Source organism: Xiphophorus maculatus, chromosome 14, assembly GCF_002775205.1.
Source record: "Xiphophorus maculatus strain JP 163 A chromosome 14, X_maculatus-5.0-male, whole genome shotgun sequence".
Taxonomy (NCBI): domain Eukaryota; kingdom Metazoa; phylum Chordata; class Actinopteri; order Cyprinodontiformes; family Poeciliidae; genus Xiphophorus; species Xiphophorus maculatus.
The window spans coordinates 20,045,754-20,069,877 of record NC_036456.1 but is presented as its reverse complement, the minus strand read 5'-3'; the positions used below and the strand labels follow the sequence as shown (position 1 = coordinate 20,069,877).

At 37.4% G+C, this 24,124-nt stretch overlaps 1 protein-coding gene across 1 annotated transcript in view; it reads right to left on the bottom strand.

The window, feature by feature from the left end:
• LOC106700238 (interferon-induced very large GTPase 1-like) overlaps positions 1-24,124 on the bottom strand; it is a 95,805-nt gene that overhangs the window by 6,253 nt on the left and 65,428 nt on the right. The window contains exons 2-13 of the mRNA XM_023346717.1: positions 17,116-17,168; positions 16,902-17,013; positions 11,727-11,810; positions 11,103-11,155; positions 10,889-11,000; positions 6,464-6,525; positions 6,248-6,362; positions 5,848-5,900; positions 5,633-5,744; positions 4,926-4,978; positions 4,711-4,822; positions 86-147 (exon numbers count right to left, since the gene is read on the bottom strand). Coding sequence (XP_023202485.1) covers positions 86-147; positions 4,711-4,822; positions 4,926-4,978; positions 5,633-5,744; positions 5,848-5,900; positions 6,248-6,362; positions 6,464-6,525; positions 10,889-11,000; positions 11,103-11,155; positions 11,727-11,802 — 810 coding nt within the window. The 5' untranslated portion in view covers positions 11,803-11,810; positions 16,902-17,013; positions 17,116-17,168. The remainder of the gene's footprint in view (positions 1-85; positions 148-4,710; positions 4,823-4,925; positions 4,979-5,632; positions 5,745-5,847; positions 5,901-6,247; positions 6,363-6,463; positions 6,526-10,888; positions 11,001-11,102; positions 11,156-11,726; positions 11,811-16,901; positions 17,014-17,115; positions 17,169-24,124) is intronic.

Here is a 24,124-nt window from a genome sequence, read left to right as displayed (position 1 = left end):
ATAACAAAATTTAAATAATTTAAGCAAGGGATCAATTGATGGTTACATTATTTTTATTATATTTTGGATGTTTGCAATGTCCTACCTCCATTGAAAGAGCAGAAACGTTATTATAAGAGTTATGTTGAGTATTTATGCAGCTTGTCTCTGAAAGAAAAAATAGAAAATGTTTTGATTTTTATTTGCATTTGTAAAGTCCTGACTGTCACCTACAGAACAGCTTTCATGAACACATAGATGGTTGCCAAATATCTCAAAAAGATTTTTACCACTTATATTAAAATATTTGAAATGGAAATAAATAAATAAATCTGTTGCTCATTTGTTTGTGACTGTCATGAAATGGAAGTTTGTTGGTGGTGAGGATGGACGCGGTCAGACCCAGGGTTGGTACAAAGTGAGTTTAATGACGTTCTCCAGTGGACAAAAACCAGGAAGTAGTGATGGGCTATCTGAAGACCCGCTTCAATGCTTGCTGAAAACCACGTGACTGGCAACAAACGACGCCTCGCATTGCATGGGTCACGTGACTGCTTCATTTGCGTGTTGGTTTTCAAAATAAAAGCGTGATGAGCTGTGCTGCTTCATGGATTATTGTACTTGATCGCATCAGAGGAATATTTGTCTTCAGCAGTGGCCGAAATAAAAGGAACTTTTATAGTTCATGTGTATTAACGATTTTTAATGATGGTACTCATCAAAATGTAATGTTTGTTGCCGGTTTTCACAATTGTTGATCATGGTATATTTTGTGACTTTATATTTGTGTGTTTTATTTATTTATTTTTTATGTGAAGCACATTGTCTGCATTGTTGCTGAAATGTGCTACACAAATAAACTTGATTGAAATGGAGCCAGCAAGAAGAAAAAATCTGACATCTGGGAAGACTTGGAGATGATCTCTCACAAGATTCTTGAATAAAAATAATTAAAACCTTCACCCTCCAAAATTCTCACCTTCTTGAAACTATTCAACATCTAAGCTGATCATCTGGAAATTCTTTGGTAATTTTTCATTAAATTGTAAACTTTTTAATAGAATTTTTAAAAATTCAGCTTATTGTTGGAAAAAGTGTCAGACATTGCTTTTCAAACATGCTTCAACAGAATTATTTAAGAAAAAAAAAAAACAACAACTCATAAGACAGGCCTGGACAAAAATAATGGCAGTCCTGAAAATAATGTGACCAAAGGTACATGTTAAATCTTCACAAAAATAACAAGCAACTTTAATGTGCATACTGCCACCTACTGTACAAGAGTGTGTAGCAACATTACTTGACATGTTAAATCAAGGTGTATTCCACTAATTAGCATCGCAGGTGTCCACATTCTTGTAATCAGTCAGTGGATTGATAGCAGGGAAGCGTTTGTTGGTTAAAGTGATGGAGGTGTAATTTGGAGTTAATTGTAGGTTCCTTTAAACAAGGAAGTGCAGTGGATGAATGCAAAGAATTAGATGACTCAGATAATTGTAGTATGAATAATGATTATTGTAAAAGTGCAAAAACAGGAGTCTGGCAAACAGTGAACTGAATAAATAGGAAAAGGAAAGGATTTGAATATGATGAAGGACAAAGAGAGGAAAATAAAATAAAGAAATAAAAATAAAAGACAGGAAAATAAAATAAATGAAATTAAAGTTATTCTTAGATTCCAGAACCCATGTGCTTTGAATCCTTTAAAAATAAGTGAGGCAATATATAAAATAGAAGGTGAGGTGAAAGCAGTCAAAACGTTAAGAGATGGTAATCTATTGGTATTATGCAGAGACCGAGATCAGGTGCAGGGACTAATGAGATGCAAGACATTATTGGGAAAAACAATCAAGCCACAAATATGGCAGGACAAAGGAAAAGTAATGGCAGTAATATATGGAGTATCAACTGATCTGACGGAGGAAGAGATTAAAAGTAATGTAAAGATAATGTAAAAGGAGCTCGGGTGGTTAAAGTGAAACGCTTGTTTTTTACAAGAGATGGAGTTAAAAATCCTGGTAAGTCAGTTATGTTAATCCTAGAAGAGGATAGATTACCTGAAAAAGTGATGATTGGGTATGTCAGTTATACAGTAAGGGAATACATTCCTCCAACATCCAGATGCTACAAATGTCAAAGGTTTGGACATATTGCTGCTGCTTGCAGAGCTAAGACTAGGTGTGCTAAGTGTGGAGGGGAGCATGAGTATGAAAAATGTTCTGAAGGAACTAAGTTAGTGTAATTGTGGTGTTGAACATAGTGCTGCATTTAAAGGATGTGAAGTTCATAAAAGAGCAGTGCAGGTACAAAATATACGTGCAAAGGAAAAAGTTACCTATGTAGATGCAATTAAAAAGGTAAGTAATTTAATGGGCCGTGCTGTGGTGGCGCAGGGGGTTAGCACGCCCCACGTTTGGAGGTCTTAGTCCTCGACGCGGACTCGACTCACGGTCCCTTCCCCCCTCTCCTCGCCCTCTTTCCTTTCTGCCTACTGTCACAAAAAATACGAGCAACTAGCGCCGCAAAAACTCTTTGGAAAAATAAAAAAAGGCAAGTAATTTAAATGTTAATGCTGAAATCATTTCTCTGCCCCAAACAACAGAAGAGTGGCAAGAAGAAAGCCATTTCTCAAAGATATCCATAAAAAGTCTTGTTTAGTTTGCCACAAGCTACCTGAGAGACACACCAAACATGTGGAAGGAGTAGTTCTGGTCAGATGAACCCAGAATCAAACTTTTTGACCACAATACAAAACGATATTTGGCGTAAAAGCAACACAGCTCATCACCCTGAACACACCATCACCACTGTCAACCATGGTGGTGACAGCATCATGGTTTCACAAATTAACACATCCAGGTGTTAGAATGGCCAAGTCAAAGTGCAGACCTGAATCCAATTGAGAATCTGTGGAAAGAGTTAAAACCTGCTATTAACAAGCTCTCTCCATCCAACCTCAATGAGCTCGAGCTGTTTTGCAAGGAAGAATGGGCAAGAATTTCAGTTTCTCAATGTGCAAAACTGATAGAGATCCCAAGCAACTTGTAGCTGTAATCTCAGCAAAAGGTGGCGCTACAAAGTAATAATACAAGGGGGCTGAATAATATTGCATTCCCCACTTTGCATTTTTTTTTATTTGTTAAAGTTTAAAATCCATCCATCTGTTTTCATACACCCTTGTCCCTGATGGAGTTAGGAGGGGTGATGGTGTCTATCTCCATCAAACATTCCAGGTGAGAGGCGGAGTCACCCTGGACAGGTCGCCAGTCTGTCGCAGGGCAACACAGAGACAGACAGGACAAACAACCAAGCACACACACACACTCACACCTAGGGAGAATTTAGAGAGACCAATTAACCTGACAGTCATGTTTTTGGACTATGGGAGTGATAGAGATTTTTTGGTATTATTTTATTCTTACTTTAGTTCACATTCAGCCTATAGATCATTGTGATTTTCTGTTTAAAGTATTCTCTTATGGAGGTCACTACTGTCTGTTCAACTTTACGAGAAATAGTTAACACTGAGTTTCTCAGACCTTAAATCCTTTTGCAAGAACACCTCCTAATTTAGTAACTACCTGTGAGCAGTCGTATTTTGTTTTATTGACAGTACTGACCGAGATTTGAACCGGGCTCAGACCTTTGATCAGATATCACATCTGGAACTGGGTTGTTAGATGTTTGGGTTAGAAGCTTTACGACCTCTGTTGTTTTTCCTGACTGCCCCCTTGCCTGTTCTTCTTTGATAATAAAAACAGGAGCTCATGTGAGAGCAGACCAGAACGCTCTGCGAATTGTTCGGAGGAAAAATTGGCAGAGCCTTCTCCTTTTGCAAAAGCTTGGTATGAAATTCATATACGTTGTCTGTGGTTCTTTCTTTTATGTAGGTTTGAAAGGAAAATACCTATCAGGGAGGAACCCGGAGTACCTGGAGAGAACCCACCATGCACAGGGAGAACATGCAAACTCTGTGCAGAAAGACCCCGGGCTGGGAATCGAACCCAGGATCTTCTTGCTGCAAGACAACAGTACAACCAACTGCACCACTGTGCAGCCCTAAAGTTTAAAATATCTAATAAGTTTCTTTCAAAAACACGATTGTGTCCCACTTGTTGATTCTTCACAAAATAATAAAAATTTTAGATCTTTATGTGTGAAGCCTGAAAAACGGCAAAATTAAAAAAGTTCAAGGGGGCCAAATACTTTCACAAGGCTCTGTACCTGCTGAGAGTTGCAGAGGTATAATTGGCCTTTATAGGAATCGTTTGATTGCAGTGATTGCCTCAAAACGTTGAGTAACATAAGCTAAGAGAACCATCATTTTGTCCAGGCCTGTTTCATGAGTTTATCTTTTAAATAAATAATTCTGTTGAGCACTCTGAGTTTATTCAGGCTTTCTTCATTTCAAAAAACTATAAACCTTGATTTCAAATTTTTCTAATGTGGACTCAAATTCAAAATTTAAATGAAATCTATAGTTGATCCTAAAAATCCCTAAATATTCTCTGATCACTGTGTTTACATCTGAAATAACATAAACATACACACGGACAAAATTGTTGGACCTCCTTTGTTAATATAATAAAAACCACAATGGTGACAGAAATAACTTGAATCTGGCAAAGGAAATGATGAATAAAAATTCTATGAAAATGAACAAATGAATGTCAGACATTGTTTTTCAAACATTCTTGCACTCTGATTTCATTTTAAATGTATTTTACTGACCTTCACCATCTGTACCATCCTTTGGCTTGTCATCAGACTCAGCAGATGTTGATGAAGGTTCCTCTCTTGTCTCTCCATTAAGAGTCTCAGATTCATCTCCAGTGCTGGTTCCCTTATGATAAATAGCAAAACATATATAGCTTAAGTGTCACATATAGATAGATTGATGGCTCGATTATTTTCATTATATTTTGGACATTACAGTGTTCCTCTACCTTCGTTGTGGGAGCGGACTCTTTATTATCACACACAGGCTGATTGTTTGTCTCTGAAAGAAAAATAAGACAAAATGTTTTGGCTTTTATTTGTGTCTGCAAACCAACACTCATGGTCTCATAACCAGTTGTCAGATATCACAAAGATTTAAGAGAGGAAGGCAGATTACTGCAGAGGGAGAGAGTGTTAGCCTCTCTGAGCACCTCGTACAATAACAATGTTTAATTATTCATAAATATAAATGTGAGAAATTCTCCTTTTACTGACATTAAGGCTCCCAAGTCAGTACTTTCATCAGGCATCTTTTGCTGCATTTACAGCAGAAAATATTTTAGGGTAAGCCTCCACCAGTTTTGTACATCCAAACTGTAATTTTTGCCTAAAATGCAGAAATTATCTTACACTAAAAAATTACTAATTTATTACTTTCAGTTTCCTCAGCATTTATCAACAAGATCTTGAAAAGAACCTTTGAACTTTTACATATCTTGTAATGTCACCACCATAAACATCAGTGGATCTTTGGTTATCTGCAATTGTCAAATTTCAGCTATGAAAAGCTTGAAGAAACACATCCCACAATGTGGTTCTATAAAGTGTTGACTCAGTGGGTTGTGACAGAAAAACAGAAATGTGAAAAGCAACAACAATCTCTGAATAAACAGAGAGCACATCTTACTTTCATTTTCAATTTTATTTTACTGACCTTTATCATCTGTACCATCCTTTGGCTTGTCATCAGACTCAGCAGATGTTGATGAAGGTTCCTCTCTTGTCTCTCCATTAAGAGTCTCAGATTCATCTCCAGTGCTGGTTCCCTTATGATAAATAGCAAAACATATACAGCTTAAGTGTCACATATAGATAGATTGATGGCTCGATTATTTTCATTATATTTTGGATAGTACAGTGTTCCTCTACCTTCGTTGTGGGAGCGGACTCTTTATTATCACAGTCATGCTGATTGTTTGTCTCTGAAAGAAAAATAAGACAAAATGTTTTGGCTTTTATTTGTGTCTGTAAACCAACACTCATGGTCTCATAACCAGTTGTCAGATATCACAAAGATTTAAGAGAGGAAGGCTGATTACTGCAGAGGGAGAGAGTGTTAGCCTCTCTGAAGTGGAGGGCAGAGCACCTCGTACAATAACAATGTTTAATTATTCATAAACATAAATGTGAGAAATTCTCCTTTTAATGACATTAAGTCTCCCAAGTCAGTACTTTCATCCGGCATCTTTTGCTGCAACAATATGCAACAATATTCTCTGAATAAACAGAGAGCACATCTTACTTTCATTTTCAATTTTGTTTTACTGACCTTTATCATCTGTTCCAGCATTTGGATTGTTAACATCAGACTCAGCAGATGTTGATGCAGGTTCCTCTCCTCTCTCACCATTAGGAGCCTCAGATTTATCTTCAGTGCTGCGTCCCTTAAGATAAATAAGAAAACTTAAATAATTTAAGCATCACACAGGAATCAATTGATGGTTAATTTATTTTAATTAAATTTTGGATGTTTGCAATGTCCTACCTCCATCGGTAGAGCAGAAACTTTATCATCACAGTTGTGTTGAGTATTTATGCTGCTTGTCTCTGAAAGAAAAAATAGAAAATGTTTTGATTTTTATTTGCATTTGTAAAGTCCTGACTGTCACCTACAGAACAGCTTTCATGAACACATAGCTGGTTGCCAAATATCTCAAAAAGATTTTACCACTTATATTAAAATATTTGAAATGGGAAAAAACAAAAAACTAGAGTTTATTTGTTTGTGACTGACATGAAATGGAAGTTTGTTGGTGGTGGGGATGGATGCGGTCAGACCCAGGGTTGGTACAAAATGAGTTTAATGACGTTCTCCAGTGGACAAAACCCAGGAAGTAGTGAGTAAAAAGGGGGCGTGTCCGATGAAGCGCCGCTTCGCTGCTTGTGTCGACTTGTTGAAAACCACGTGACTGGCAACAAACGATGCCTCTCATTGCACGGGTCACGTGACTGCTTCATTTTTGCGTATTCGTTTTCAAAATAAAAGCGTGATGAGCCATGCTGCTTCATGGGTTATTGTATTTGATCGCATCAGAGGAATATTTGTCTTCAGCAGTGGCCGAAATAAAAGGAACTTTTAATAGTTCATGTGTATTAACAATTTTGATGATGGCACTGTTCAAAATGTAATGTTTGTTATTGGTTTCCTCAATTGTTGACTATGGTGTATATGTATATATATATATATATATATATATATATATATATATATATATATATATATATATATATAATGTAACACACTTGGTAATTGAATTGTTGCTGAAATGTGCTACACAAATAAACTTGATTGAAATGGAGCCAGCAAGAAGTAAAAAATCTGACATCTGGGAAGATTCGAGTTGATCACAATAAGATTCTTGAATAAGAATAATTAAACCCTTCACCTCCAGAATTCTCACCTTCTTGAAATTTCCACTATTTCTTTGTTCTGCAAATATATATCAGTCTTGCACAGAAGAAACAGACATAAAAATGTTGGAAAAGTAAAATTCTGGCCTGATGAGTAAAAATATAAGGGATCAGATCAGAGAGTCAATAAAAATCCAAGAAAAAGAGAATTTTTTAAGAATTTTAGTTTTTCAGGAGGCAAATCAAATCTCAAAGAATACTGTCTGCCCCACCAAACACTGCACTCTGAATACACTAAAACAAATGTCTTTATTGTCAAATCAGTCGACAAAAGAAACCAGCCACTGACAGTCAACATATACCAGGATTGGCTACAAATCATTTTAATAACTAAAAAAGATTAAATAGGACTTAATTGACTCTCCTGTTATTAAACATGAGTTTGACAAAAACTTTGACAATATTGCATTTATAATTTGTTTTTAATGCATGTCTATCTGACTGACAAGTTTGCTACAGTTTCAGCAGCAAACGTCACTAATGAGAAATGAATGAACCACTGAGTCATGAACCTTTGGGCAAAGCAACGGGCTGGGAAGCTTCACTGCTTCATGAGGCTTTATTTGGCCACCAGGAATCACAGGTGAGTGATGATACAATGGACAGAGACTCAAGAAGGGGAATGAAGTCTTGCCAAAAATGAGGCGAGAGAAAGAGAATGACAATGACACACAACAAGGATCCAGCTGGGGAACAAGGGAAACAGGTGGGTTGATATACATGAGGGATAAATCAGGGAAAACAGGAAAACACAAGGACTAAATTAACCAATAAAGACACTCAAAAACCCAAATCCTCAGTGACCTTATGGATATATTTTGGTAACTTAGACATAGAATAACTACATTTATTTAGTTATCAAAGAATACATTTTTAATTAGTTTAATATTGTCAGTCGACATGTTAAAAATAGTTATTTTCCTATTATTAAGCATTTTATCTATTGACATTTGTTTAAAGGAATATAATTATACATATAGACCTGACCATTTGAGAATATTTTTGCTACTTTCTGATAATTGTGGATTTTTAATGTTTAAATGTTGATCATTATGGTATAAATTTGAGGTCTACATTTTGTATTTAAAAAGTGTATAATTTATGAACATGATAAATCATTAAAACTATTCAACATCTAAGCTGATCATCTGGAAATTCTTTGGTAATTTTTCATTAAATTGTAAACTTTTTAATAGAATTTTTAAAAATTCAGCTTATTGTTGGAAAATGTGTCAGACATTGCTTTTCAAACATGCTTCAACAGAATTATTTTAAAAAAATAAACCCATAAGACAGGCCTGGACAAAAATAATGGCAGTCCTGAAAATAATGTGACCAAAGGGACATGTTAAATCTTCACAAAAATAACAAGCAACTTTAATGTGCATACTGCCACCTACTGTACAAGAGTGTGTAGCAACATTACTTGACATGTTAAATCAAGGTGTATTCCACTAATTAGCATCGCAGGTGTCCACATTCTTGTAATCAGTCAGTGGATTGATAGCAGGGAAGCGTTTGTTGGTTAAAGTTAAAGTGATGGAGGTGTAATTTGGAGTTAATTGTAGGTTCCTTTAAACAAGGAAGTGCAGTGGATGAATGCAAAGAATTAGATGACTCAGATAATTGTAGTATGAATAATGATTATTGTAAAAGTGCAAAAACAGGAGTCTGGCAAACAGTGAACTGAATAAATAGGAAAAGGAAAGGATTTGAATATGATGAAGGACAAAGAGAGGAAAATAAAATAAAGAAATAAAAATAAAAGACAGGAAAATAAAATAAATGAAATTAAAGTTATTCTTAGATTCCAGAACCCATGTGCTTTGAATCCTTTAAAAATAAGTGAGGCAATATATAAAATAGAAGGTGAGGTGAAAGCAGTCAAAACGTTAAGAGATGGCCTTTATTGGAAGAGTGGCAAGAAGAACGCCATTTCTCAAAGATATCCATAAAAAGTCTTGTTTAGTTTGCCACAAGCTACCTGAGAGACACACCAAACATGTGGAAGGAGTAGTTCTGGTCAGATGAACCCAGAATCAAACTTTTTGACCACAATACAAAACGATATTTGGCATAAAAGCAACACAGCTCATCACCCTGAACACACCATCACCACTGTCAACCATGGTGGTGACAGCATCATGGTTTCACAAATTAACACATCCAGGTGTTAGAATGGCCAAGTCAAAGTGCAGACCTGAATCCAATTGAGAATCTGTGGAAAGAGTTAAAACCTGCTATTAACAAGCTCTCTCCATCCAACCTCAATGAGCTCGAGCTGTTTTGCAAGGAAGAATGGGCAAGAATTTCAGTTTCTCAATGTGCAAAACTGATAGAGATCCCAAGCAACTTGTAGCTGTAATCTCAGCAAAAGGTGGCGCTACAAAGTAATAATACAAGGGGGCTGAATAATATTGCATTCCCCACTTTGCATTTTTTTTTATTTGTTAAAGTTTAAAATCCATCCATCTGTTTTCATACACCCTTGTCCCTGATGGAGTTAGGAGGGGTGATGGTGTCTATCTCCATCAAACATTCCAGGTGAGAGGCGGAGTCACCCTGGACAGGTCGCCAGTCTGTCGCAGGGCAACACAGAGACAGACAGGACAAACAACCAAGCACACACACACACTCACACCTAGGGAGAATTTAGAGAGACCAATTAACCTGACAGTCATGTTTTTGGACTATGGGAGGAAGACGGAGTACCCGGAGAGAACCCACCATGCACAGGGAGAACATGCAAACTCCATGCAGAAACAATCGAACCCAGGATCTTCTTGCTGCAAGACAACAGTGCTACCAACTGCATCACTGTGCAGCCCTAAAGTTTAAAATATCTAATAAGTTTCATTCCACCTCACGATTGTGTCCCACTTGTTGATTCTTCACAAAATAATAAAAATTTTAAATCTTTATGTTTGAAGCCTGAAAAACGGCAAAAGTAAAAAAGTTCAATGGGGCCAAATACTTTCACAAGGCTCTGTACCTGCTGAGAGTTGCAGAGGTATAATTGGCCTTTATAGGAATCGCTTGATTGCAGTTATTGCCTCAAAATGTTGAGCAACATAAGCTAAGAAAACCATCATTTTGTCCAGGCCTGTTTCATGAGTTTATTTTTTAAATAAATAATTCTGTTGAGCACTCTGAGTTTATTCAGGCTTTCTTCATTTCAAAAAATTATAAACCTTGATTTCAAATTTTTCTAATGTGGACTCAAATTCAAAATTTAAATGAAATCTATAGTTGATCCTAAAAATCCCCAAATATTCTCTGATCACTGTGTTTACATCTGAAATAACATAAACATACACACGGACAAAATTGTTGGACCTCCTTTGTTAATATAATAAAAACCACAATGGTGACAGAAATAACTTGAATCTGACAAAGGAAATTATGAATAAAAATTCTATGAAAATGAACAAATGAATGTCAGACATTGTTTTTCAAACATTCTTGCACTCTGATTTCATTTTAAATTTATTTTACTGACCTTCACCATCTGTACCATCCTTTGGCTTGTCATCAGACTCAGCAGATGTTGATGAAGGTTCCTCTCTTGTCTCTCCATTAAGAGTCTCAGATTCATCTCCAGTGCTGGTTCCCTTATGATAAATAGCAAAACATATACAGCTTAAGTGTCACATATAGATAGATTGATGGCTCGATTATTTTATTATATTTTGGACATTACAGTGTTCCTCTACCTTCGTTGTGGGAGCGGACTCTTTATTATCACACACAGGCTGATTGGTTGTCTCTGAAAAAAAATAAGACAAAATGTTTTGGCTTTTATTTGTGTCTGCAAACTAACACTCATGGTCCCAGAACCAGTTGTCAGATATCACAAAGATTTAAGAGAGGAAGGCTGATTACTGCAGAGGGAGAGAGTGTTAGCCTCTCTGAAGTGGAGGGGAGAGCACCTCGTACAATAACAATGTTTAATTATTCATAAATATAAACCTGAAAAATTCTCCTTTTACTGACATTAAGGATCCCAAGTCAGTACTTTCATCAGGCATCTTTTGCTGCATTTACAGCAGAAAATATTTTAGGGTAAGCCTCCACCAGTTTTGTACATTCAGACTGTAATTTTTGTCTAAAATGCAGAAATTACCTTACCTTTTCTAATTTATTACTTCCAGGTTCCTCAGTATTTATAATTCGACTCTTTCAGCTACTCTTAATTTTAAAAAGCTTTTGTAAATCAAAGTTCATTTGCTTCCATTTTAATGTATGTTTGTTTAGAGTTGGTTTTAAATATGTTGTACTCTTCTTTGACTTTTGTTTACTGTATTCACAAATGTGTGCAGGTGTTGCAGCAGGCCTACCTGTTCTTCCTGTTGGGCTTCCTTTTGGATTCTGACGGGTCCGAACTGGGGGTTTACGAGATTTGACTTGGCCCATCAGCAGTTCTGTGATGTATGTCATACAGATATAGATCAGTCAAGTTGTTTATTTAACCATCAGGCATTTGGTGGATACACAAGTTTACTGTAGATTTTGTGCTCCACTGTCTCCACATGATGGCATCAAGCTGACATTAATAACGGCTATAATATTTGTTAGGGCCTTTAATAAATACTAAAGAACCTAAATATTAAAGGTCCTAATAATCTCTACTGAAAAAGATTAATATTTTTCAAGCATGACTGCCTGTAGCAAACCCTTAAAGTTTTATAAAGACCCAACAAACCTCCCATTTAAGGTGTGATCATCTCCACCTTTCTTTAAAAGCTGATCATCTTCAGTGCTAAGAGGTCATAGAGGTCACTACAAGGTTTAAAACATGTTAATGTCTTTCTGGCTTCTGACGTCTCTACAATATTCTGAAACCCTTTAAGACATCTTGGTGTATTATTTCTGCAGGGACATTTAAAGCTGCAGTAACTTTTATAAAAATGTATTTATTACATATTTGTTGAAACTGTCAAACAAGCGACAGATAATCTCTGAAAACATCAAAGTCCTCTGGCTCCCTCCAGTGGTCCTACTGCAGAAATGCACAGTCAGAAACCACCAATCAAGTCCAGGAGGAAGATTTTAGCGCTGTCAATCTAGCTTGTGTGTGCGCTGCTCACACTCTTCCCTTGCACAGTATGTACTAAAGCTCAAGATTATCGTGTGATGCAGTCGTGCTAATGGTGGAGAAACGATGTAACATTGCAGAAAACATTCCCAACTTCAACGGTAGTCTCTCGGCCAAAATGGGAGACTTGACAGGTATGCTGATCCCTAAAACCAATCACTTATGTTACTTCGCAACCTGCCAGTGCAGCTTATCTCCTCTTTCCTTCACACTGCAGAAGCGCGCGGCACTAAATCCTAAGCAATGTGATGAGGAACTTCAACACTCAGAGTAAATGGGGAAGCGTGCATGTTGTGACAGAGAAATGCCTCGTGGGTGAAGCAGGTCAAAATGCATTAACACAACAAATCTAATATGACATTTAAAAAACAAACACTTGACGTAATGTATGGCAGCAACGAGGCTCAATGCAGAAAAAAAAGAAGAAAAAAAGACATCCGGAGCGGCCAGACAAAAGGTAAAACAGCACACAACTACCAACATTCACCTGGAAGAGCATGATGGTTAGAAAGCTAAGCAAGTAACCTGAAAAATAATTTAAGTCAACGAGTTAGGGTTGGTAGTAATATTTCACAGACATGGCACCGTTTAACCTCCACCCAGCAGTGAACTCTCACACTGAACATCTGCTTGCAGCTGCAGCATGTAACTTAAATAAAAAAGATTTTACATAATCTTTTGTTATGTCCTAACATTAAACAGATAATCTCTGAAATAAAAATTAAAAAAAATTATGTCCTCTGCCTCCTTCTGGCATTTTGTAGAAATACTCAGCTAGGTCAGAAACAACCAATCAGAACCAGCATTAGTCAGCTAGCCATGCTCTCTGGAAGTTTTGATTTAGTAATTTTATATTGTTTATTTTGATGCAACCTGCATTTACTTTGACAGTATTTAATATAGGCAGTGTTTTGAGATTTATTTGACTCATGCATATGGAACCCGCAATTAGTAAAGTACTTTTATTTTTGCGGGCCCACTTCATGTGTTTCCCCAAACTCTGCTAACTTATTTAGCAACTTATTTAACTTGTTTCCACTGTGATTTGCTGTTGGCGTCTTCCTCAGGAATTCCTCCAAAAATCTTTAAATCTATTGATTTGATTGCTGGGTGAGTTTATTTGATAACAGTATTACTTTTTCATGTGGTACTTCTGCTCGATTGCTCATTGGAGTGTTGTTTTATTAGAATCATTGGCACTGTTTACCTGGACCGTCTCCGGGATTCGGTCAGTGGTGATTGTGGCTCAGTACGCCCCACTCTCTTCTAGAAAGTAACTTGTTGCTGAATTTTGTGCCTGTTCTGACACATTTACATTGATGCTGAGGCACTGAAGTTTAAGATAAAATTGATCAGAACAGAATGTAGCTACACTTAAGTTGATATTACGCAGCATATTTATTTATTTATTTTTCTTCCCTCACTCTGCTTGAGTATTTGACAATTAATTTATTTTATTTTTCTTGATTGGTATTTTGGAAGTGCACTTTAACTTTAAATTGATTAGTTTGAAATATGATACTTTTTGTTTTGTTTTATTTAAATTATGGTTAATTTAACCTGATTGAAATGTTTGTTTAATTATTAGGAATCTAATTATTGCATTTGCATTTAGTATGCATAAACTAGATGTTTAAATTTAATAATTATTTCCTTTCTATTACATTTGTACATAATTGTTTTTGATAAAACACTTAATGGGTTTTCTGACCTTTTAGGTCGGGTTTTTTCCCCCCCTGTCGGATCAGATCCTCATCTGGATCAAAAGATGGCGAGCTAAGAATGGACTATGGACTTTATGATTTGGAAATCAATTTATTCGGAGTCAATTCTCACGTGTCTCATCATGTTGCTGTAATTCTGTTTTTTATTCAAATCACTTAATATATATTCACCAAAACTAAAAGCACTGCCTCCTGTTTTTTTCACACCTCAGGCTCCTTAAAGGCCACTCTTCTGATGCTGCTTTTGTAGCCGCAGTTAGCTGCTTAGCCCATAAGTGTTACACATAACTTAGGGTACTGTGAACATTACTGTCAAATATTATTTAACTGATTGCAGGTTATTCAGTTGTTCTTCTGACTGAGTATCTGATGTATTGTGCCTGCAAGTATTTTGTATGTTTTGTTTACATTATTTAAATTTTCCCATTTTGCCAGGTCACATACAGTGCCTTGCGAAAGTATTCGCCTCCCTTGAACTTTTCTGTCTTTAGCCACTTCAGGCTTCAAACATAAAGATCTAAAACTTTTATTATTTTGTGAAGAATCAACAACAAGTGGGACACAATCGTGAGGTGGAACGAAATTCATTGGATATTTTAAACTTTTTTTAACAAATAAAAAACTGCAAAGTGGGGCGTGCAATATTATTCAAACCCTTTACTTTCAGTGCAGCAAATATAAATATAAGTATAAATGCACCTGCTCTGTGATGGTCTCAGGTTTGTATTTAAAGCTCAGAGAGCATCATTCAGACCAAGGAGCAAACCAGGCAGGTCCAAGATACTGTTGTGGAGAAGTTTGAAGTAGGATATTAATACAAAATGATTTCCCAAGCTTTAAACATCTCAAGGATCACTGTGCAAGCGATCATATTGACATGGAAGGAGTATCAGACCACTGCAAATCTACCAAGACCCGTTCGTCCATCTAAACTTTCATCTCCAACAAGGAGAAAACTGATCAGAGATGCAGCCAAGAGGCCCATGATCACTCTGGATGATCTGTTGCTGAGGTGGCAGAGTCTGTCCATAGGACAACAGTCAGATGTGCACCACACAAATCTGGCCTTTATTGGAAGAGTGGCAAGAAGAACGCCATTTCTCAAAGATATCCATAAAAAGTCTTGTTTAGTTTGCCACAAGCTACCTGGGAGACGCACCAAACATGTGGAAGAAGATGTTCTGGTCAGATGAAACCAAGATCAAACTTTTTGGCCACAATGCAAAACGATATGTTTGGTGTAAAAGCAACACAGCTCATCACCCTGAACACACCATTCCCACAGTCAAAAATGGTTTTGACAGCATCATGGTTTCACAAATTGACACATCCAGGTGTTTAAATGGCCAATCAAGAATCTGTGGAAAGAGCTGAAAACTGCTGTTCACAAGCTCTCTCCATCCAACCTCACTGAGCTTGAGCTGTTTTACAAGGAAGTAGGGGCAAGAATTTCAGTTTCTCGATGTGCAAAACTGATAGAGACCCCAAGCAACTTGTAGCTGTAATCGCAGCAAAAGGTGGCGCTACAAAGTATTAATGCAAGGGGGCTGAATAATATTGCATGCCCCACTTTGAAGTTTTTTCATTTGTTAAAGTTTAAAATCGATCCATCCGTTTTCTAACACCCTTGTGCCTAGTGGGGTCGGGAGGTGCTGGTGCCTAACTCCATCAAACGTTTCAGGTGAGAGGCGGGGTTCATGCTGGGCAGGTTGCCAGTCTGTCACAGGGCAAATCAGAGAGACAGACAGGACAAACAACCTTGCACACAAACTCATACTTAAGGAGAATTTGGAGAGACCAATTAACCTGACAGTCATGTTTTTGACTGTGGGAGGAAGCCAGAGTACCCAGAGAGAACCCACAATGCACACGAAGAACATGCTAACTTCGTGCAGAAAAACTCCGGTCCGGGAATCAAACCCAGGACCTTCTTGCTGTAAGGCAACAGTAAGGCTAACAGTAAGGCTACCAACTGCACCACTGTGCAGGACTAAAGTTTAAAATATCTAATAAGTTTCATTCCACCTGATTATTGTGTCCCACTTGTTGATTCTTCACAAAATAATAAAACATTTAGATCTTTATGTTTGAAGCCTGAAAAGCGGTAAAAGGTTGAAAAGTTCAAGGGGGGCAAATACTTTCACAAGGCTCTGTACCTGCTGAGAGGTGCAGAGGTATAATTGGCCTTTATAGGAATCGTTTGATTGCAGTTATTGCCTCAAAACGTTGAGTAACATAAGCTAAGAGAACCATCATTTTGTCCAGGCCTGTTTCATGAGTTTATTTTTTAAATAATTATTTCCGTTGAGCACTCTGAGTTTATTCAGGCTTTCTTCATTTCAAAAAACTATAAACCTTGATTTCAAATTTTTATAATGTGGACTCTAATTCAAAAATGTATATGAAATCCATAGATGATCCTAAAAATCCTCAAATATTCCCTGATCACTGTGTTTACATCTGAAATCACATAAGGATACACACGGACAAAAATGTTGGTGCACATTTGTTAATATAAAAAATCAATAAAAAAACATACAAACAAACAAAAAAACACAATGGTGACAGAAATAACTTGAATCTGACAAAGGAAATTATGAATAAAAATTCTATGAAAATGAACAAATGAATGTCAGACATTGCTTTTCAAACATTCTTGCACTCTGATTTCATTTTAAATGTATTTTACTGACCTTCACCATCTGTACCATCCTTTGGCTTGTCATCAGACTCAGCAGATGTTGATGAAGGTTCCTCTCTTGTCTCTACATTAAGAGTCTCAGATTCACCTCCAGTGCTGGTTCCCTTATGATAAATAGCAAAACATATATAGCTTAAGTGTCACATATAGATAGGTTGATGGCTCGATTATTTTATTATATTTTGGACATTACTGTGTTCCTCTACCTTCGTTGTGGGAGCGGACTCTTTATTATCACACTCATGCTGATTGTTTGTCTCTGAAAAAAAATAAGACAAAATGTTTTGGCTTTTATTTGTGTCTGCAAACCAACACTCATGGTCCCAGAACCAGTTGTCAGATATCACAAAGATTTAAGAGAGGAAGGCAGATTACTGCAGAGGGAGAGAGTGTTAGTGTAAGTGTCAATAAAATAGTTTATTTCTTGAAAAAATGTATGTTTATTTCTAAAAGATAGAATAATGTATTTTAAGTTGTTTGGTTCACGTTTTAAGATTTGTGATTAAATGATTGTATTTTATTTCGTGTCAAATTATTTTTTGTCGAAAGTTATCGCGAGATTTGTGTACATGTGTGAGGCTGCGAGACTTAAATAAGCATAGAAGAAGCAGAAGCTTGTGCCAGAGCTATGTGTAGCAGCCTCATGTCCTGTCGTTGTCAAGAGTGAACAACGACGAATCATTCGGTTAAAGACCTCCGAAGTGGCAGGCGGCCACGAGTTTTCACGGCATTTAATAAAGAGCCCGTCTTAAGAAAGCAGTGCCAGAGTTGTCACTTTGGAGCTACAGTGAAAACTCGCCCAGCCAGCGCCGGTAAGAAGCTCGTTAAGAAGACGGCAGCTGCAGTGAGTGACGGTACCGTGGTGTAACACAAGAGGGCGCCATTTGACAAGCTCACCGTTCACAAGAAGTCAAGCACAGCAGCAACAACCTTGTACAACTTAAGTAAGGTGGAAATTAAGAAAGGACAGTGTTAAGAGTAAAATAAGAGTGGTTTAAGTGAAGTTTAAAGCCACAATAAGTTTCTATAACATTTGTCAAAAGGTTACTTATTTTCTACTGAACTTCGAAGTGATGTGTTGTTGTTAAGAAAAGAGTGTTGTGTATTTATCTTGAGGTCAAATTAATTGTGAAGTTAACAAAGTTATTTAAGTTTAAATACATCTGTATTAAGAGTGAAGCTCATTACAGATACAGTAATATAAAATAATATTCAAGTCACATAAGTTAGAATTTGTAAGGAGTGTTTTGCAATTTAAATAGAGCATGGAGTGACATTAAACCCGACTTATAAGATGACTGACAAAGATCATAAAGAGCTCTATGCTGTATCATGTACTGAAGTGGAGGAAAATGATACTGAGCAAATCTCAGAACCACAGACTGTTCGAAGAAGTGAAAGAGTTAGAACATTAACCGAAAAAGGTAAAGAGCTTCAAGAGGAAAAACTTAAAACGCTTCAACACAGATATGCAGTTGGTTTTGAAAAATGGAGATATGAAGCAAGACTGAGCAAAGTAATACTAAGAAAAGAAGCTTCAGACAGTGAATTAAAGGAGCTGATTAACAATGTAAACATCACCTGCAGAGATATGCAAACCATTTATGAAGAAATACGACAAATACAAATTCCTGATGAAGACGCAAGGCGCAAAGTAGATGCATGTACATCACTTTCTGCATTCATTGTCAGAAGAGCTGAGAAACAACTGCAAGGAGACTTTGCAGAAGGCGACGAAGAGCCATGGCCAGATTTTGGGTCATGCTTAGGATCTGAAAGTACGACACCAAGGTCAAAATCCAGAAGGTCTAAAAGTAACTCAGGAAACTCACAAACAACCAAGAGACTGGAAGCAGATGCTGAGGCAGCTGCATCACAAGAAATATTGGCAGTTATGGAAGAGCAAGAAAAGGAAACAATTGAGTTACAAAAACTGGAACGTGAGAATTTGGAAAGGCAGCAAGCAATGGAAGAGCAGCGAAGAAAGATTAAACGCTTGGAAGAAGTTAAAAAATTTAATGCTGCAAAAGCACGATCAAAGGTTTATGATGAAGCTGAAAGTATTTCTGCAAGTCAGAGTTCATCACAGAGCATTAAAGCAGAAAGTGAAATCCAAGCAATCCCTGTCACAGCACACAGTTCTTCTCCAGCTCTAAATGCTACCCAGTTCCATAATGCTACAATTGTTGGATCTGTGCCACATATTCCTACAGTAATAAACCAAACTCAACAAAGTACTGGTGAACAACCTAAGGTCACCATAAGCCAAACACTTAAAGCTTCAAGTCCACCATTCACCCCTCAAGCCACACAGGTTCCCTCTGTTGCAGCTCAACAACAGTCAAATTACGAGCTAGTTGGAATACTAGCAGAAGCAATAAGTGCTAATCGTCTTCCAACTCCTGAACCTACATTGTTCACTGGTGATCCTTTAAAGTTCAAAGATTGGCAGTTGTCATTTGAAACCCTGATAGAAAGGAAAAACATTCCAAAGAATGAGAGACTCTATTATCTCAGAAAGTATCTTGGTGGACCCGCGAAGAGAGCAGTTGAAGGTTTTCTTCTAGTGGGGACAGATGAAGCATATGACTCAGCTTGGAAAGTGCTGGAAAAACGTTTTGGAGATCTATTCACCATAGGAAAATGCTTCAGAGACAAGCTTCACAGTTGGCCTAAAATAAACCCTAAGGATGGAAGTGAGTTGAGAGAATTTGCTGACTTCCTGAAGAATTGTGAAGCTGCAATGTTGCACATAAGGTCATTGGAGGTTCTCAATGATTGTATGGAAATCCAGAAACTCTTGCTAAAACTTCCAGATTGGTTGACCACAAGATGGAACCGGACAGCCATGAAAATAAGAAAAGCTAGTGATGGAGAATATCCATCTTTTCATGTGTTTGCTGATTTTGTATCCACTGAAGCAGACTTAGCATGTGATCCCATAGCATCAATGCAAGCTCTTAAAGGTTTGGAAATAAGTAAACCCAAACAATTACGCAACCAAGTCATCCAAGCAAAAACACTAACAAACTCAAATCACACAAATACTGTAACCTGTCTTTTCTGCAAAAGAAATGGTCACCCACTTGATAAATGTTTCAAATTCATAGAAACCCCACTCCAAGACCGTATCAAGTTTGCACAAGCGGAAAGGCTGTGTTTTGGATGTTTAAAGAGAGGACATCATTCCAAGAAGTGTGACAAAAGGAGCACATGTGAAAAATGTCAAAAGAGACATCCAACATGTCTGCACGATGACACGTTCATTGAGCGTAAAAAGGTAATACCTGCAGTGAGTGAAAAGTCTCAAGACAAGGACGAAGCTGACGCTAAAGAAGGAGACAAACCATTGGTTGCAATCTCTAACAGAGTAACTCAAGCAACTTCAAGCACATTGACATCCTCTATACTACCTGTATGGGTTTCATCAAAGAACGACCCAGACAGAGAGGTTTTAGTTTATGCACTCCTTGATTCACAGAGTGATACATCCTTCATCTTGGATGAAGTGGCCCAAGATCTTGACACAAATAAAAGTAAAGTTAATCTGCGCTTGTCAACTATGTCTACCAAGTCAACAGTTATACCATGTGACGAGCTGGTAAACCTTCAAGTTAGAGGATATAAGGACGAAAAGAGAATTACATTGCCACCAGTCTATACAAGAGAGTTTATCCCTGTCAACAGATCACATATCCCAACGTCTGAAACCGCCTTAAAGTGGCCTCATCTGGAAAAGCTGGCAGATAAGTTACCTCCACTGCTTGAATGCAAAGTTTCTCTACTTATCGGTTATAACTGTCAACAAGCCCTCCTACCACGTGAAGTTCTTGCAGGCAAAGAGAACCATCCTTACGCACAGTTAACTGATCTCGGCTGGAGCATAGTTGGTTGCTCATCTCAAGTTCAAAATCACAATGATATCATCGGTGCAAGTCACAGAATCATTGTTCGTGAAGTATTTCCTGTTTCACAACCAGCAGTTGAACTCAAGCAACAAGTGCATTTTGTATGCAGAACTCAAATAAAGGAAGTCAGTCCAACTGATGTGATTAAGGCTTTGGAATCTGATTTCTCTGAACATGCAACAGATGACAATCCAGTTTCACAGGAAGACATTTTGTTCATGTCAAAGGTGACCAAAGGCATAAAACAGAAGAAAGATGGTCATTACGAACTTCCGTTACCATTCAAAACAGACAATCCGAATCTCCCAAATAACAAGCAAGGTGCTGAACACAGATTGTCTTCATTGGAACGTCGACTCAAAAGGGATGAGAAATACTATAAAGATTGTCAAGTTCATGAATGATCTTCCAATCAAAAGGGAAATGGTGGGAGAAGTCGAAGAGACAGATCCTGAACTTCGTGCAGGTCATGCACACACCGTGCAGTCAAAAAAAGTGAACCCTGTTCTGGAGCATCTAAAGAAGTTCTCTGATTGGTCGAGAGCTGTAAAGGCTATTGCCAGACTCAAACGATACATAAAAGAGTTTAAAGGTGTTCAAGAAAGAACAAACAAAACAACAGATCTTGAAGAAAGAAGAGACACAGAAGTGTTCATTATCAAGCTAGTGCAAAGAGAAGCTTTTACTGAGGAAATACAGAAAATCAGATCACAGAAGGAAAATTCTCTGCACAAGCATAACAGACTAAAGCAGCTAAATGCTTTCTTGGACAAATCCGATGTTCTCAGGATGGGAGGAAGATTGTCTCAATCAGCCTTGCATCATCATGTCAAACATCCCGCAATTCTTCCCAAGGAGTCCCATGTATGAGCCCTCATTGTCAAACACTATCATGAACGTGTACATCACCAAGGAAGAGGCATGACCATAAATGAATTGCGTGCAAATGGCATATGGATTCTAGGATGTGGAAGTATGGTCTCTTCACACATTTACCACTGTGTTAAATGTAGGAGATATAGAAAGGCCACAAATGTCCAACAGATGGCAGAGTTACCAGAAGTAAGAACAAAAACAGCACCTCCTTTTACATATTGCGGTGTCGACTGTTTTGGCCCATTCATGGTAAAGGAAGGAAGAAAGGAAATCAAAAGATATGGATTATTGTTCACCTGCTTATGTTCACGAGCTGTGCATATTGAAACACTTGATGACTTATCAACTGATGCTTTCATGAGCGCTCTTCGGGTTCTGATCGCCATAAGAGGTCCTGTTCAACAATTAAGATGTGACCAAGGGACAAATTTTGTGGGAGCCAGAAGAGAGTTTTTGGAGCTAATGAAGGATATGGACCAAGAACCACAAAGAGCTATTGGTTGCGAGTTTGTGATGAACGTTCCATCAGCTAGCCACATGGGAGGCATCTGGGAACGCCAAATTCGGACAGTACGAAGCGTACTAACAGCAATGTTAGATAAATTCTCAAACAGACTTGATACAACTAGTCTAAGAACACTTCTTTACGAGACAATGGCCATCATTAACAGCAGACCCTTAATTGTAGAGTATCTTAATGACCCCTTGGGTCCAGAGCCATTAACTCCCAATCACATATTAACGATGAAGTCTTCAGTTATTCTTCCCCCTCCCGGACAGTTTTGCAGAGAGGATTTGTACTTGAACAAAAGATGGAGAAGAGTACAATTTTTAGCAAACGAGTTTTGGCAAAGATGGAAACGAGAATATCTGCTAAATCTCCAACAGCGACAGAAATGGCAGAAAGTTTCACGGAACCTGCATATTAATGACATTGTGATCCTACAAGATGATAATGCTCCAAGATGTAAATGGAAACTAGCTCTAGTTGTAGAGACTCTAGAAAGCCCAGACGGCAAGGTTCGAAAGGTGAAACTAAAGACAAGTGAAACAACATTTGACAAAGGAAAACCACTGACAAGGTTGATATACACTGCTCAAAAAAATAAAGGGAACACTTAAACAGGGGTTTAACACTTAAAGTGTTCCCTTTATTTTTTTGAGCAGTATATTTAGAAAGACCTATTCACAAGGTAGTGACATTACTTGAGACTAATACAGAGTAAAAAAGACTCTACTGTTGACACTCATTGGAAAATCACATTGAGAACCATGTAGTGATTTTGGTGGGAATGTAAGTGTCAATAAAATAGTTTATTTCTTGAAAAAATTTATGTTTATTTCTAAAAGATAGAATAATGTATTTTAAGTTGTTTGGTTCACGTTTTAAGATTTGTGTTAAATGATTGTATTTTGTTTCGTGTCAAATTATTTTTTGTCGAAAGTTATCGCGAGATTTGTGTACATGTGTGAGGCTGCGAGACTTAAATAAGCATAGAAGAAGCAGAAGCTTGTGCCAGAGCTATGTGTAGCAGCCTCATGTCCTGTCATTGTCAAGAGTGAACAACGACGAATCATTCGGTTAAAGACCTCCGAAGTGGCAGGCGGCCACGAGTTTTCACGGCATTTAATAAAGAGCCCGTCTTAAGAAAGCCGTGCCAGAGTTGTCACTTTGGAGCTACAGTTAGCCTCTCTGAAGTGGAGGGGAGAGCACCTCGTACAATAACAATGTTTAATTATTCATAAATATAAATGTGAGAAATTCTCCTTTTTACTGACATTAAGCCTCCTAAGTCAGTACTTTGATCAGGCATCTTTTGCTGCATTTACAGCAGAAAATATTTTAGGGTAAGCCTCCACCAGTTTTGTACATTCAGACTGTAATTTTTGTCTAAAATGCAGAAATTACCTTACCTTTTCTAATTTATTACTTCCAGGTTCCTCAGCATTTATAATTCGACTCTTTCAGCTAATCTTAATTTTAAAAAGCTTCTGTAAATCAAAGTTCATTTGCTTCCATTTTAATGTATGTTTGTTTAGAGTTGGTTTTAAATATGTTGTACTCTTCTTTGACTTTTGTTTACTGTATTCACAAATGTGTGCAGGTGTTGCAGCAGGCATACCTGATCTTCCTGTTGGGCTTCCTTTTGGATTCTGACGGGTTCGCTTCGGACATCTACATGAGGTGACTTGGCCCATCAGCAGTTCTGTGATGTATGTCATACAGATATAGATCAGTCAAGATGTTTATTTAACCATCAGGCATTTGGTGGATACACAAGTTTACTGTAGATTTTGTGCTCCACTGTCTCCACATGATGGCATCAAGCTGACATTAATAACGGCTATAATATTTGTTAGGGCCTTTAATAAATACTAAAGAACCTAAATATTAAAGGTCCTAATAATCTCTATTGAAAAAGATTAATCT